Source organism: Lissotriton vulgaris, unplaced genomic scaffold (assembly GCF_964263255.1).
Source record: "Lissotriton vulgaris unplaced genomic scaffold, aLisVul1.2 SCAFFOLD_275, whole genome shotgun sequence".
Classification (NCBI taxonomy): domain Eukaryota; kingdom Metazoa; phylum Chordata; class Amphibia; order Caudata; family Salamandridae; genus Lissotriton; species Lissotriton vulgaris.
The window spans coordinates 1865396-1878332 of NW_028252092.1; the positions used below are offsets into that span (position 1 = coordinate 1865396).

Consider the following 12937-nt stretch of genomic DNA (forward strand, 5'->3'; position numbering starts at 1 on the left):
TGGCAGCAATGTGGAACATTAGAAGGCCGCTGGCGGCTACTTTATAAGTTGGGACTAAGTGGGCACACCTACCCAACAAACTCGGGGCTGGCCCTTAATCACAGCTCAGGTTGTGGGACTAATTGCTGTGTACGAAATCTAGATAGTGTTAAGGATTGGTTTTATCTGCTTTTAATCTTTTAATCGTTTTATTGTATTGTATTATGATACTGCTGATCTTTTATGAAAAATGTATGTTGAAATAAAGAAATAAAGTATATGGTGAAGGCTGATTAATATGTATGTGTTCTTGTGCTATTTTGGATGCATTCTTTGTTTAATTCTATTTAATAATGTTTATGTTTTATATTACATTAATTGCTGAAAGCATTTTTCTTTTCTAAATATTTGGTGATTTGAAATGTATTGAAGTAATTTTTTAATACATATTTATAGATTATTTTATTGTTTAATTTAAATAATGAAATTAGATGATGTATTGATTTATGTAGAATTTAATTGTATATGTTGTGTTAATAGAATAGCGTTACTATATCATGTTTTAATATTGTCTTTATTTGTTGTGCTATTAGTGTAGACAATATTGTGTGTATCGATATTTGAGATGTTTTAAATATTCATTTATAGGTAAGAATATTTTTGTTTAGGACATATGTACTTTCAATATTAGTAGAAATGGAGATTTGTAGCTGCTAAATTTTATTCATTGATATATGTGTTATTGGTAATTAAGTATAGGATAGCAAGAGTTTTATAAATAATATTTTTTTTCTGATTTTTTGTGAATCTATATTGCTTTCATAGATGTTGTCATTGATCCCAAATGAGTCACCTACATCATTGTAAGTTTCTAAGTAGTTCCTTATAATAGTGTGCAAGGTGCCTTAGTTCTGACAATGTCATATAATATAAACATATTCCATTGGAAATGTGCATTTATGTATTGATAGATTAGCCTGCCCTTGAAAGTAGGTTCTCATTCTTCCTAAACTTTATCTGACCTATGCTACTGACTAAAGTGTGCTTGCGTCACTAACATTACTTAAAGTTACAGAGATTAGAAGTGTTGAAAATGGTCTCTTATCTGGGCTTTTGATAAGATTTTTATCTCATATCTCACTCAAACCTTCTTATCAGGCTGTGAAGGTTGTGTGAGGGGCACCCGCAGCAGTATATTAGGGACCCTCTTGACTCTGCCCTTCACAGCTGAAAGCCTGAGTCCTAGATTCATTCTGATACTTTGGACAGAAGTGAGAACCATGAAGTGGCTGCTGCTCCTGGGGCTGGTGGCCCTCTCTGAGTGTGTAGTCAGGTGAGTAGTTACCAAAAAGCTTATTTTAGCAGAGGGTTCTGTGGGAGGAAGATTGAGGTATTGAGTTCCAAAGCTCAGACTGAAAACTGTGCCACAGAGACTGAAGGACTGACATAGAAGCCGCTCTCAGAAGTTGTTCAACGAAGGGCACATTAAAAGGGAGTTTGGCCATGGCTGTGCTGTGACATTTCTGTATTGCTGATCAGATTTCCATGAAATATGTAGGGTGAGAACATTTATGTTGTAAACATGAGATACTCTCTGTATAGAAATTCATGACATTTCTTTTGCAACTTCTAAGCAGAGTGGGTTGCAGGTGCTACTATTTTCATTTTAATTGCTGTCATATGATGATTGATCATACTTGGAAGAACACGTGGCGTAGTTGGTCTTTTGTATTGTACACACCCTGCACTGCTGATCTGAGCAGAGGAAGGTGCTTTGTGAGTCCATAACCCCTGTACCCCTGCACTGCTGATCTGAGAAGAGGAAGGTGCTTTGTGAGTCCATAACCCTTGTACCCCTGCACTGCTGATCTGAGCAGAGGAAGGTGCTTTGTGAGTCCATAACCCCTGTACCCCTGCACTGCTGATCTGAGAAGAGGAAGGTGCTTTGTGTGTCCATAACTCCTGTACCCCTGCACTGCTGATCTGAGCTGAGGTAGGTGCTTTGTGTGGCCCGTGACCCTTGCACCCCTGCACTGCTGATCTGAGCTGAGGAAGGTGCTTTGTGTGGCCCATGACCCCTGCACCCCTGCACTGCTGATCTGAGCTGAGGAAGGTGCTTTGTGGCCCATGACCCCTGTAGCCCTGCACTGCTGATCTGAGCTGAGGTAGGTGCTTTGTGTGACCCGTGACCCCTGCACCCCTGCACTGCTGATCTGAGCTGAGGAAGGTGCTTTGTGGCCCATGACCCCTGTACCCCTGCACTGCTGATCTGAGCTGTGTAAGGTGCTTTGTGGCCCATGACCCCTGTATCCCTTTACAGCTGATCTGAGCTGAGTAAGGTGCTTTGTGTGGTGTCCCTAACCCCTGTAACCCTGCACTGCTGATCGAACCGGAGGAAGGTGCTTTGTGTGTCCAGAGACCCTGTACCCCTGCACAGCTGATCTGATCTGATCTCAGGAGGTTGCTTTGTGTGGCCCATACCCTGCATCCAGCATTCCTTGGGTATTTCTCAATGACATGTTTTTTTCCACCTCGTGGTTCCAAGTGGCACCATCATGAACCCTAAGCCTCACTGTTTAGACCTATCTGAAGTCACTTGAAAACCTTGATGGAAAATGACCCTGTTATCAAGAGAGATCCTTACACCTATATAGGCCCATCACTTCTTAAAGGGAATCCTTGAGTGCGTGTGATGCTCCCACCCTCTATGTCTTCTCTTACTGTGTATTCCTTTCCTTCAGGATCTCTCTGACGAAAGGGAAATCCCTCCGGGATCATCTGAGGGAAGAGGGAAAGCTGAGGGATTACTTGAAGACGCACGAAGAAGTGGCCAGTAAATTCTCACAGACCGAGGACGCTGTAGTCACCTATGAGTCAATGTGGAATTATTTGGATATGAGTAAAATAGACCATTTCAGCCATAAAAACCCTTCCTTATAAGGGCTGTCTGGAACCTGCAATGATTGCATGCATGCATCTTTTTCTTGTGGACCCTATGAGCTATAGTGTCTGCCCATAGACAATGAAAGGCACAGAGCGGTCTCAGAATGTTGGGGAAGAGCTGAGCTGAGGGAGGAGGTGATTTACTTGTCTGTCCATTGTACCCTTGTGTTTATAGGATGCGGTAAAGATGATCAGAAGGAGCAGATAGGTGTGTGGTGGTGGGGGTGGGCCTGTGTGTGGTGGGGGTGAGTGTGTGCTGGGGGTGAGTGTGTGCTGGGGTGGTGTGTGTGTGTGTGTGCGTGTGTATGTGTGGTGGGTGGCCAATGAAGGTGCAGGCTACACTTATAATACATCTGCATGAAAAGTGACATTAACTCCAAGTGTGGCTGTTCAGTAATCATTTAGAACACTTTTGGATCATAACACTCTGTACTTCCTTGAATGTAGGGAACCTGTCTGATGTTCTTGCAGACAGAAGAGCAAAGCGGCTAAAAAGTGTTTAACAGACTATATATGATGCAAGACAAAGTCTGCTGGAATTTGGGTGCAGTCAAAGTCAGTAGGGACCCACAGGAATGGGGAGAGAAAAAGGCAGCATGTCCATCCTAATGTAGAGATGAAAATATAAAACAGTGTAGCATGCCTTGTAGCCTGAAGCTTGGGTGGTATGAAACAACTTGATCGGATAGTTGTGGGTTGCTGCCACAATGAGCCACTGGCACAGCTCTCAAATGAAGAACAGCGTTCGAGGTGTTTCATAAGCTGTGTGTGCACAGCACTGCTCATGTGTTCCACCAGGTGTGCGCACAGCACTGCTCATGTGTTTCACCAGTTGTGGGCGAAGATGAAGGCAAACAGCACTGCTCTTTTGTTCAACCAAGTGTGCTTGCACAACACTGCTCATATGTTCCAACAGGTGTGGACGCAGGTGAGGGATGCAGAGCACTGCACATGTGTTCCACCAGGTGTGTGCGCACAGCACTTTCATGTGTTCCACCAGGTTTATGCACACAGCACTGCTCATTTGCTCCAACAGGTGTGGGCACACAGCACACCGCTGCTCATGTGTTCCACCAGGAGTGGGAGCATTTGAGGGCTCACAGCACTGCTCATGTGTTCCACCAGGTGTGGGTGCAAAGTACTGCTCATATGTTCCACCAGGTGTCGGCATATGGCACTCCTCATGTGTTCCACCAGGTGTGGGCACACACCACTGTTCACATGTTCACCCAGGTGTGGGTGCAAAGCACTGCTCATGTGTTTCACCAGTTGCGGGCAGACAGCAATACTCATGTGTTCTATAAGGTGAGGGAACATAGCACTGCTAATGTGTGTCCACCAGTTGTGGGCACAGAGCACTGCTCATGAGTTCCACCAGGAGTACATGCATAGCACCATTCATGTGGCCCATCAGGTGTGGGCGCCCAGCACTGCTCATGAGTTCCACCAGGTTTGGGCACACAGCACTGCTCATGTGTTCCATCAGGTGAGGGCACATGGCACTGCTCATGTGTTCTACCAGGTGTGGGCACACATCACTGCTCACGTATTAAACCAGGTGTGGGTGCAAAGCACTGCTCATGTGTTCCACCAGGTGTGGGCAGACAGCAATACTCATGTGTTCTATATGGTGAGGGAACATGGCACTGCTAATGTATACCCACCAGTTGTTGGCACAGAGCACTGCTCATGAGTTCCACTAGGTGTGGGTGCACAACACGGCTCATGATTTCCACCACGAGTGGGTACACAGCATGGTCATGAGTTCCACCTACTGTGGGCAAACAGCACTGCTCATGAGTTCCACCAGGAGTGCATGCATGGCACTGTTCATGTGGTCCACCAGGTGTGGGCACCCAGCACTGCTCATGAGTTCCACCAGGTATGGGCACACAGCACTGCTCATGTGTTCCATCAGGTGTGGGGAATCAGCACTGCTCATGTGTTCCACAAGGTGTGGGCACACAGCACTGCTCATGAGTTCCACCGGGTGTTGGTGCAGATGAGGGCTCACAGCACTGCTCATGTGTGCAACCAGGTGTGTGCACAGAGCACTGCTCATGTGTTTCACCAAGTGTGGGCACCACGCACTACTCATGTGTTCCACCAGGTGTGGGCACACAGCACTGCTCATGTGTTCTCCCGGGTGTGGGTACAGGTGAGGGCACACAGCACTGCTCGTGTGTTCCACCAGGTGTGTGCACACAGCACTGCTCATGTGTTCTACCAGGTGTGTGCACACAGCACTACTCATGTGCTCCACTAGGAGTGGGTGCAGGTGATGCAACACAGCACTGCTTATGTGTTCCCCCAGGTGTGTGCACACAGCACTGCTCATTTGTTCCCCCAGGAGTGTGCACACATCATTGCTAATATGTATCCATCAACTGTGGGTGCACAGCAATGCTCATGTGTTCCACCAGGAGTGGGCAGACAGTAACACTCATGAGTTCCACAAATGTGGGCAGAAGGCACTGCTTATGAGTTCCACCAGGCATGCGCACATGGCACTGCTCATGTGGTCCACCAGGTGTGGGCACACAGCACTGCTCATGAGTTCCACCAGGTGTGGTCATACAGCACTGCTCATGTGTTCCATCAGGCGTGGGGAAGCAGCACTGCTCATGTGCTCCACCAGGTGTGGCCACGAAACACTGGTCATGAGTTCCACCAGGTTTGGGCACACAGCACTGCTCATGTGTTCTACCAGGTGTGGGGAAGCAGCACTGCTCATGTGTTCCAGCAGGTGTGGGCACGCAGCACTGCTTATGAGTTCCAGAAGGTGTGGGCGCACAGCACTGTTCATGAGTTGCACCAGGCGTGGGTACACAGCACAGTTCATGTTTTTCACAAAGTGTGTTCCCACAGCACTGCTCATGTGTGCCACCAGGAGTGGGCACATGGCACTGTTCATGAGTTCCACCGGGTGTGGGCACAAAGCACTGCTTATGTGTTCCCCCAGGTGTGGGGAAGCAGCACTGCTCATGTGTTCCAGCAGGTGTGGGCACGCAGCACTGCTTATGAGTTCCAGAAGGTGTGGGCGCACAGCACTGTTCATGAGTTGCACCAGGCGTGGGTACACAGCACAGTTCATGTTTTTCACAAAGTGTGTTCCCACAGCACTGCTCATGTGTGCCACCAGGAGTGGGCACATGGCACTGTTCATGAGTTCCACCGGGTGTGGGCACAAAGCACTGCTTATGTGTTCCCCCAGGTGTGGGGAAGCAGCACTGCTCATGTGTTCCAGCAGGTGTGGGCACGCAGCACTGCTTATGAGTTCCAGAAGGTGTGGGCGCACAGCACTGTTCATGAGTTGCACCAGGCGTGGGTACACAGCACAGTTCATGTTTTTCACAAAGTGTGTTCGCACAGCACTGCTCATGTGTTCCATCAGGTGTGGGCACACAGCACTGTCCAGTCACCAGAATCTACTTTTACAGAGTGTTTTCCTGTTTGGGAGCGCTGCTTCTGTGTTGACATGTTGCATTCTAAGAATGTGGTAGTTCCTCTTTCTTATGGGTAGCATTGTTCAAGTTCCCCCCTCCTCTTTACTTATTGTGTCTTGCATTGGCACCAAACTGTGAAATAGACTTTAAGGAAGAGTGTGTGCATGGTATGTTATTGTCTCAAAGAGCATACCATGCTGCCATAGGCGGTCGGTGGTGTCTTCAGGCTTCAGTATACTCCATACAAAGATTTAGGGGTCATTAATGGGAATGTCATACAGTGAATGACAGCAATTGACCTTTCAGCAGTGTCGGAGAGGGGAGGAATGTGCCATATTTGAGACAATGCTGCACATTCCTGTCCTATCCATTGTGCTTGCACCCTTTTGGCAGCCCGGTGGCAATGCAGGATTGTTTTGGGGGCACGAAGGGACACTTTCCTCCTTAAAAACAATCCTTGGAGGCATATTCCCTTTTCTATGTGGGCTGCAGAATGCAGCCTACATAGAAAGAGGGAGAAACAAGGAGCAGTAGATATGTTTCTCCTTGTCATGGCTCCCCTGGAAAGATTTGAGACGTTGGCACATCCCAAGGTTTACAAGTTCTAGGAAATCCACGGAAGCATGGGGACAAGCGCAACACTCATGGAATGCCTCCCCAAGGCAGTCATTCAATGCATTGATTTGCGCTGTGTTGCATTACTCCAGATGTTTCGAGCCACTCAGAGCCACACATGCCTTTAAAAATCTGTCTCAAAATGTGCTTCGGTCTTGCACCATGTTACATGATGCCAGAGCGATGCAAGCAGTTCATATATAGGCCCCGTGTATCAATTTAATTTGCTGTTTTTATAAGGAGTGACCTCTCTGCCTCAATTTGTATGCACACTTTACATTTGTGTCTTTCCTTCGTGTGTCTCTTTTCCAATAGTGGTCGACACTCATAAAGGGTGGTAGGGCGGGAAGGCAGCGCTCTGTGGGAGGGCAGGAGGGGATGATGGGTTACTAATCATTTTTAAAAGTTTTCTGACGCCGCAGGCCACCTTCGTCGTCGTAAAAACCACAGTTGATGGACAGAATGCAGAACAATGTCATACATTCACCCCAGTACAAGGATCTGGGCTTCAATCCATTGTTTTTTTGCACTCCACACCACCCCAGTTCAGACATGGCTATATGCAAATCAGTCCGACCCTGTGCCTCATGGGAACAGTCCAGCCCGAACTGCCAAGCCATGCCTTCCCTGGACCCCAGCAGCCCCTGGGACAGATTCCGAGCCAATCCTTGAGGCGCAGCGCAGCACAGGGTTTGGTCTGAGTGGGCTGAAAAGATGTCTTGCTCAGACCGAATGAATGAATGCAGGCTGGAGAAACCTAAGTGCCCATGTGTGTTTTTGATGGCCTGAAACAGCTGCCCACACACAAATGAGCACTTTGGGAGTGTAGAAGAACTCCTTCTTCACACTCCCATGCCCCGCCCCTCCATGCCAGAGCATGGTTTTATTTTTATTTGCTGGCTCTGTGCCAGGCAGTGGGGTGTGACGCTTCCCAGCCATTATGGAGGAGACGCCACTGCTCTTCTCTGCAGTGACCCTCCCTAGCGATCTTTAGAAAAAATCTGTATGGAGTATAATTCTCTTTGTGATGGGGCTATTACTCAAAGATGCATTAAAACATAATTTAATCCTGAGTAATGACATCACCTCTACTTACAGTTCAGCATGAATGACGTTAAAATTAAAAACCCTGGCCACTGTTCCAACCTTTTTCTCCCCAAGAATCTGAAAATAAGCAAAATATAATAGCCTTTGGTTGGAAAGAGCAAATTCCAAATGACAGACTCAGGTCTGTGGATACGTCAGCTTGCACAGGGCACTTGCCTCAATGGTACCTCTTGCAATATTAGGTTTGGGTTTAGAGCGAGGACATAGATGTTCCAAAGAGAACAGCGACCTGGGCCATCAGGACGTTAGTAAACCCCCAGTCATTGGTCACTCTCAGGGAGTGCAGGCAGGTACAGAGTGCCTCCGCCAGGAAGAACAGCGTCTCTGAGAAGAAGCACTTTGATGCACTAATACCTGTTTGCGCTGACCTTACTCCTGCGCATTGTCCGTCGTGGAATATGAGGCATAGGGACATCTGCTGAAAATGCACTATTTGCCAGAATTATGTGAATAATGATGGGTGATGTTGTGAACCTCAGAATGTTGTGACTTTACTTAAAGATAGAAGAAACCTCACTTGAGCCTATTTACAAGTTTTAGAACGTAGGGACACATGCATCAGTCTAAATACCGATCGCAAAGGGGCAGATTCACAGAATCTGCCTCTTTGCGACCGGTGTTTTTGCATTTGGGATGCATCAACACAAATTCGCAATTTAAGTAATCGCAAAATTTGCGATGACCTAAATTGCGAATGCATTTACGGAATTGTAAATTGCGATTCCCTAAATGCAATGCATCATGCAATTTTAAATCACGATTTCGCAATTAGGGGTCGCACATTACCCAGTTGATGGTAATTTGCAAAAACTTTGAAAAATGCACTGAAGGTCAATTTTCAAGGTTCCATGTTACACACACACATGCCCTTGGGGCATGTGTGTGCGCGAAACTTGTGGTCACATGGCAATCTCAGGGGTGCATCAGGGTATCTTTTTGGCACCCTTGAAATTTCATGGCAATTTGGACGTACCTATTTCGTGAACATGCAAATCTCATTTATTCCGATGGGTATCTAGGCCCATAGGAATGAATGGGAAGCTATTCCCTAAATGCGATTCACAATTTGCGAGTTGTAATTAGAGAATGTGTAGGGTTCCCCATTATTTAGGGTGATTCCTACATGCATAGGAATTGCGATTACTTAAAAATCGCAAAATAGGAATCGCTATTTCTCACTTTGATGCATGTGGCTCTAAGTGTGTGCATTGCGGGTGTAAGAGTGAAATATTAACACATAAGGGAGTCGCAATTCTGCAAATTGTAATTTATTTTCCCTTCATTCTCCTTCAGGTGGTCTATTATGGCACAATCTCCATTGGGACCCCACCTCAGGCCTTTAGGGTGATGTTTGACACAGGCTCCTCCAATCTCTGGGTACCGTCCACAGACTGCAAAAGTCCTGCCTGCAGTAAGTATGTGTATGAACATTGAATTGACAATGGTGAGCTGCAACATCGCTCACAAATCCTGCTGTACCGTGAATCCCTCATTTTATGTCACACACCCACACATGCACCCTCACACATATAAGCACACACACCCACACAGACACACACACAGACACACAAGCACACACATGCACACACCCACACATACACACACATGCGTGCACCCACTCACACATGCAGACACACACACACACACAAGTTCACGCACACATGCACACCCATGCATGCACGCCCACACACACACACACATGTACATACACACACACACATACATCTCCTGTAGCGGAATTAGAAACAATTTAAGTTGTGCTGCGTGCTGTCTTCTACCTGGCAGCTGGCCCAACAAGGAAACACAAACACACATACATGCATGCACACATGTATACACAAACAAACACACACATGCATTCCATATAATGAAAAGATTTGTTGTGTGCTTTCTTCTACCCAGCATCTGGCTTAACAATAGGATACTACACACACATCTGTACACAGGCACACATACACACAATCACGCACTCATGCAGACATTCTATGTAAAATAAATAAAATCAATTCACACTAGCAGATCAATGGGGTGAATAAATAACATTTAGCCCCAACACGAGGATTGTTGTTCAGAAGTGTCCACTAGAAAGTACTTATGCATCAACAATATTCACTTGAAGGCCTTGGAGCGAAGAGTGCTCTTAGAGGCCGGTGGGGATAGAGGGATGTATTTTACCTTGAAGGGGGAATACGGGTCTCTCCTAACATGTTCCTGTTGCATTAGCAATACTAGCTAGCTGGTGCATTACAAGAATGTTCACACAAACAAAATGTGGGTACATAACTCACATTCAATAGAGTTTTCAAAGGCATTGGGGAGAGGAGTTGACCTAATGGCTAGGGCGTTCAACCTCGAATCTGGGGAACTATGTTTGAGTCTCGGCAATGACGCTGAACATCCTGTGATTCTGGGCAAATCACGTAATCTTCCCGTGCCTAAACAAAATGAATGTGTCCTCATGTAATGCAAGTGGTGCTATGCAAAGCGCTCTGATACCCGATTCGGGTCATGTTTGCGCTATAAAAAACTCTGTAAAAAAATAAATAATCTAAGAGTCAGAAAGGGATTTGCCACAGCCCACAGTATTTAGGATTGTACATTAATAACTTAGTAGTCACTTTAGAAGAACCACCATCCTCAGGATTGCTGCTAGAGAATGTATTGATTAGGTACCTGCTCTAAGCAGATGGCCTTGCCCTCTCACTTAAAGCTCTAAAAAAGAGATTTCTGTTGCACAGTACTGCAGCATAGAGTCCCTGAAAATAAGTGAAACTACCACCAGTCCAAGGCAATGGACTTCAGAAAAATCCTAGGTGAAATAATAACAAAGAACAGTTTCTGGTATAGGAGGACATCTAATTAATTACACCTGGGGCCACACTTATCAAGGTTTTGCATTGAACTAGTGCCACGCAGGGGGGCGTAAGGGCAACACAGATGCTAAGTGAGATGTGTCATGCCTGCATTGCTTCATACATCTGGAGAAACACAACATACATCTCTGCATTGCGTTACTCTGCCCCACCCTTATGTCTTCCTCTTTCTACCTGTGCTTCCTTCCGCAGCACATATCAAAAGAGAAAAATGCTTGTGCAGATTATTTTTGTGCAGAAAGATGTCCCTGCCCTCAACGCAAGCACCGTTGTACCATGACGCCAGTGTGCCTGCATTGGCGATAGGCAGCCAAAAGTGAGCCAGCACTAGGAAAGGCCAGGAATGGGCATTATAGTGTTAAATATGGTGCATTCCTGCAAAGAGAGAGGGGGATCAGCGAGGGAGACAGAGACAAATAGAGGCATAGAAAGAGCGGGCTGGAGAAAGAACAAGATAAAAAAGACGTAGTGAGAGTAAGTGGTGGAGAAAAAAGTGTGATGGCCACAAACAAGCACCTAAGTTCGAGACTTTGTTTGAATGGTAACATTATGACCACGCCTACCCCAGTACTTGGTGACTGTGTGCATCCAGCTTGGTGCACAGTTTCTTAACTTAGTGCCTGATTTCAATCTTGGCGGATGGGTTACTGCATCACAACGGTGATGGATAACCAAGCTGATGGGATTTATATTTTGGCACAGTTATCGGCATTTGCACCATCCTTGCACCCTGAATACTATTACAGTATTACATAAGGGATCCCTTATGCAGGTCATGTAGTGCAATCGTAGCACTGGTGTGACCTACATGGAGCCGATAGGGGTCTACAGACAGATACAGGTGTCAAGATTCACCTATATAGAATGATCTCAAGGGGGAGTAAATGAGAGAATCTTTCTCCTTTCCAATGTTTCCATATTACAGATGCAGGTGTAGAGGCAAAGAGGCCAATGAGAGGCTAACTGGCTACAGGTTCCACAGAGTCAGGGCAGCCATGACTGCAACACTTATACGTGCAAAATAAGGCCCGGTCTTCCAATTTGTTGCCCTACAGGCAAATGCAGTCAATCAATACACCAACCTCCAGGGGGCTCTGACCCCCTTTGAAAGACAGGCCACTTTACTCCTGCAAAGGAAAAGGCAGACCAGAGGCTTCAAATAGCCAGCCTGCCTTAAACTAAAGCCCCATCCCATGTTTACACTGAGAACAATGCATGTTCTGTGAGAAAACACTCTGCCCAGATGTTCATCTAGTCCACAGAATTAAATGTTCTCTGCACCACAGAGTGGGACAGAGTGCCCTACACATCCTCCGGCCCCAGACCTCTAGGCAATTCGGGCTCTAGTAGTATCCACAGTACTCCTTCCTCACCCAACTAATCTACTACAGGAGAATAAAAAGGGCTCCAATGCCCAAACCAGACTTACATGTAACTTTCTTGTAGACTCCAGATACAGAGCACTAAATGGAGGGCTGGCAGAAGATTAGCCCACTGCACCAATGTATCAGGGACATGTGGCCTCCACCATCATAGACTACACATGTGTGCATTACTCATACTTCCATCTTTGCAAAATATACACTATCATTCAGAGGCCTGACAATGACCATGATCCTCACATGCATGTTCGACTGTCCAAAGTTTTTTTAGGATGGACTTGTTTATGCCTGCTTACATGCTATTACAGTAGTCCAGTCTAGAAGTAATTAGGGCCACTGCCCCTGTCTTTCTCTCCATGCAAGGGAGCAAGTCAAAGAACTTCTTTCTAGGTTCTTGACTACATCCATCGTGTTAGAGGGGGGAGGAGTATCCTTAGGCCACCATAAGCTAGGAAGGAAAATGTTGGACTTTCCTAGTAGCATGATCTCAGTCTTTGGGTATTTCATCTCAGGTGTTTACATTGCATCCAGTGAAAGACTCCTGTGAGACATAGTTGGACATTTCCTTCGACATTGGTAGAGAGTTTGTCTA

General features: G+C 46.2%; 1 protein-coding gene across 1 annotated transcript in view; it reads left to right on the top strand.

Annotated features, from left to right (window-relative positions):
• Positions 1-1185: 1185 nt before the first annotated feature.
• LOC147662677 (pepsin A-like) overlaps positions 1186-12937 on the top strand; it is a 42619-nt gene continuing 30867 nt past the window's right edge. The window contains exons 1-3 of the mRNA XM_086950992.1: positions 1186-1312; positions 2721-2874; positions 9384-9501. Coding sequence (XP_086807118.1) covers positions 1260-1312; positions 2721-2874; positions 9384-9501 — 325 coding nt within the window. The 5' untranslated portion in view covers positions 1186-1259. The remainder of the gene's footprint in view (positions 1313-2720; positions 2875-9383; positions 9502-12937) is intronic.